Raw genomic sequence first — 4164 nt, forward strand, 5'->3', positions numbered from 1 at the left:
TACCTACACGCAACCTCCGATCCTCACAAGATCTCCTTCTCTACTCCCCTCTTATCTCCTCTTCCCACAATCGTGTACAAGATTTCTCTCGCGCATCTCCCCTACTCTGGAACCCTCTACCACAACACATCAGACTCTCGCCTACCATCGAAACCTTCAAAAAGAGCCTGAAGACCCACCTCTTCCAACAAGCCTACAACCTGCAGTAACCACCGATCAACCAAACCGCTGCATGACCAGCTCTATCCTCACCTACTGTATCCTCACCCATCCCATGGGTATAGGCCCATTTTTTTGGCAGATCGGTCTCTGATGGCAAACACGTATCTTGACATGTTGGAATTGTATGCAGTGCCACAATATCCAGAAGGTGTCATCTTTCAACAGGACGGCGCTCCTCCACACTATGCCACCATTGTCATGAGTTTCTGGATAGAAACTTCCCTGGCGGTGGATAGGAAGGGTTATGTCAAGCCATGGCCACAACAATCCCCGGATCGGACGTCCTTCGACTTTTACTTTTGGGGTTATGTGAAGCAACATGTGTACATTAAACGTATCAAAAACATTATCAACGATGTCCTTACTAGTGATGAGCGAGTGTACTCGTTGCTCGGGTTTTCCCGAGAATGCTCTGGTGACCGCCGAGTATTTATGACTGCTCAGAAATTTAGTTTTCATCCCGGCAACTGAATGATTTACAGCTACTAGCCAGGCTAAGTACATGTGGGGGTTGCCTGGTTGCTAGGGAATCCCCACATGTAATCAAGCAGGCTAATAGCTGTAAATCATTCAGCTGCCGAGATGAAAACTTAATCTCCGACCAGTCAAATACTCGGAGGTCACCTGAGCAACAAGTACACTCGCTCATCACTAGTCCTTACCCGTGTGTGGCAAGAACTTCACTATCGTTTGGATGTGTGTAGATCAACAAATGGAACCCACATCGAACTGCACTGAATAGGTATGAAACAGAGTTTTTCTTTTATTTGGAGCCGAGTTCACATTTCTATCGTTTTTTGTTGCTTTCCAGTGACTGGTCAAAAGTGCACCATGTCTTTACGGACACACTGTAGAAAAGTGCAAGGGAAAAGTTGAAGACAATGTCAACCATTTCAGTTTTCCCTTGATCTACTTTTTTACCGAACAGGTATTAGGTGTCAGAAGTCTCCAGCCTCCAGATAGAGTAGCGCTGTGTCCCACAGAAGCTAGGAGTCATCATGTAGCTCAGTGGACATGAAAGTCCATTAGCATGAAGTTCTATATTTATGAGGTATAAAGTCTGCATACCCTTCTGCAGTCTAGTGAAATACAGAAGACACAAAATTGCCAGTCTGTTTTATTGGGAATCCTCTTAATATTACATTCAACCTCCTGGGCAGATCATTGAGCACTACAATAGACAAACATTAGTTTCACCATAGTTTACATATATTAATTTAAACAGACAAGAAAAAAAAAAAATATATCGCTCACGGCAAAAAAACAAAAACAAATAAAAGGACCTAAACTGATTCCAATGGCGTGAGAGGGAGGTAGGGGGGCTCCATTGTGTTTGTCCTTCTTGAACATGGCTGGATGTCAATAAGGATATGAAAGAAAAATATTCCTAAGTACTTTTGCAATTCAATATACACAATCTGAAAACACCAAATCATTTGCATCTGCCATTATAAGTCAGCAGTTTAGCGCACTACTTTCTAATACACATTTTAAGACTCAGACATTAAATAGAAGTATATTGCAAATGGGAAAAAAATAGTCTTGGCATCCTCTTGCTGCTTAAAGTTAAAATCGTAGAACATCCTGCAGGGCAGATACAAGGTTTGATGGTAAGAATTAAAAAACCAGAGAAAATAAAAGGTTAAACGATGTTGTGGAACGGACCTACCACCAAATATTGATGGAAACATTCTCAAAATCCAGAACAAGTGTTCAGCACTTTATCAAATGTTTTTCTTTTAATACTCACATTACAAAAGAGAACTACACTGCCTAGTGATGGTAACAAAGCAAGCCAGCTGCTTCAGATGTTTTCTTCATGTGCTTTTAATCATCTTGGCATGTTGTGCCACCAAACAGGTTCCTTTTGGCACATGACAGAACTCAATGCTACAGTCGGAATCCAAAGTCTGACCCAGCGTCTTTTCTGCCCCAACAATCTAATGTACATGTACAAAAAAAGTCACAGTTAGTAAACTACTAGAAGTGTATAAGGAGTCAGTATATTAAAAAGAAGGGCAGGCACAGAAGAACATGAACTCAAGGCACAGGTCGTCCCTTGCGTAACTCCTCTGCGCACAGGCTTATGTCACTGGAAGGTTGCCATTACCCAATTTAAATATCACTTCTGAGCACATGGAGATTTCTTCTTTCAAGCTCAACTTGGCCAACAAAAAATACCAAACAGTTAACTGCAATCTACCAGTAAAAAATGTTTTGTTAAAGATTCCCATTTACAAAGAGATCGTTCTCATCGTTAGACTTGGTGCACGCATTTCAGGGTTTACTTTTAATTCTTCGCTTTAAGTTTCCTTTTGGAAATGTACACACTTGTCATAGGTTTCCAGTGTGAAGATGACAAAGCACAGTAGTTCGGCCTTTCATACAGTGGTGTCACCAAATTCCTTGTTCCATCGGATGTAAGACTCCAGTGTAGCAGCACTCACACTGCACTTTATCTTCTTTAAAGAATTCTGAAAGTCAGAAAATTTGATGTTCCGCATCTGGAAAATGTAAAAAGAAATACTTATTAGTATAATGCATGGCGAGACGTGACCGGTAACTAGTGTTCAAGGGAATCTGTCACCAGGTTTTGCTACGCATCCTTAGAGCACCATAATGTAAGGGCAGAGACCCTGATTACAGCAATGTTGGGCTAGATTTTGCCATTTCAATACAATCAGTGTTTTATCCGCAGATGATTTTCACTACAGGACAAGCTGCCTCATGCCTGCTAGTCCAACAATGCCCTCCGCACCGACTAGCAGCTCAGTCATTCTACAATGATCACAGAAAGCTGTGGCATGGGGAGGCTATACACAGATCAACAACTGAGCTCTGGATATATCTGCATCAGAGAAAACTCTGTCCATCATAACTGCTGCACCCAGTAAAATAAGTGAAACATTGCTCGAATCAGGGTCACTGTCCCTACCTCATGCTGCCATCAGATTACATAGTAAAAACCTGCTGACATTCTATTTAAAGGGAATCTGTCAACAGGTTTTTGCTACCTCATCTGAGAGTAGCAAAATGTAAGAAAAGAGACCTTGATTCCAGTAATGTATCATTTCATTCGTGCAACAGCTGTGACAATGAGAATTCTTAGAGGTAGAATGCAGCAGAGCTGAGGAAGCTAATCCCGCCCACTCAGATTGCCATTCTTCATCCTTTCCACATGGCAGCGCTGATTTAACCCATTGGCTTCTCCATTACCTATTCTGTATGCAAAGGCAGACATCATGGGTGGGTGCTAGAATGTATATGACTTTGGTCTTCATTTAGCCCTATTGTCAATGATTATGATGTGAGTACCAGTAGTTTTGTCCATAAACTATAGATTAATAGAGAAGAAAAGATCTGCTTCACTTGTTTGCCTTACCTCACTTGCCGACATATTTTTCACTTGCTCAGGTTTTAGTTCTATTAAAAAAAAAAAAAAAAAAAAAAAAAAAGTTAGCCTGAAACTACAGCAGAAAACAAACGAATATGTTAACAAGGCTATCCCTCTCTACAATAAGAAATGACTCTGGCTCCGGCGGTGTGCCCAGATATCAATGACTTATGCACGTCATCACAGAAGTAGGAGAAGCTAAGTAACAGCTGCAGTGCCCCCACATTTATGTAACCAGCATATCAATAGTATAGGTGCTCGCTACATTAAATGCAGACTTTGCAGTATAAGGAGAGAAAACAGTGGGGATTTCACTTCTTTAGTCTAGAAAATGTTGTTTCTTATCCTCTAAACCAAACATTGTTGACCTACATAAATATACCACAGTCCAGTAGTGTGCCCACTGACAAAGCAAAGTGGGTACAAGCCAAGATAGAAATGCATCACTCATTAATGAATAAAAACAATATTTAAAGGCAAGACATATATTGCACATACGGAACATATCCACAATTACCTCTTATTGGCCCAAGAGCCGCATCTTTGGC

The 4164-nt window shown here is 41.1% G+C and overlaps 1 protein-coding gene across 2 annotated transcripts in view; it reads right to left on the bottom strand.

Moving 5' to 3' along the window:
* Positions 1–2445: 2445 nt before the first annotated feature.
* The window catches only part of SPAST (spastin), a 77664-nt gene continuing 75945 nt past the window's right edge, over positions 2446–4164 (bottom strand). For both annotated transcript variants that reach the window (XM_077283153.1, XM_077283152.1), the window contains 3 exons: positions 4134–4164; positions 3605–3645; positions 2446–2726 (listed from right to left, as the gene is read on the bottom strand). The exon at positions 4134–4164 is cut by the window's right edge and continues 40 nt beyond it. In XM_077283153.1, coding sequence (XP_077139268.1) covers positions 2604–2726; positions 3605–3645; positions 4134–4164 — 195 coding nt within the window. In that variant the 3' untranslated portion in view covers positions 2446–2603. The remainder of the gene's footprint in view (positions 2727–3604; positions 3646–4133) is intronic.

Source organism: Ranitomeya variabilis, chromosome 2 (genome assembly GCF_051348905.1).
Source record: "Ranitomeya variabilis isolate aRanVar5 chromosome 2, aRanVar5.hap1, whole genome shotgun sequence".
Taxonomy (NCBI): Eukaryota; Metazoa; Chordata; class Amphibia; order Anura; family Dendrobatidae; genus Ranitomeya; species Ranitomeya variabilis.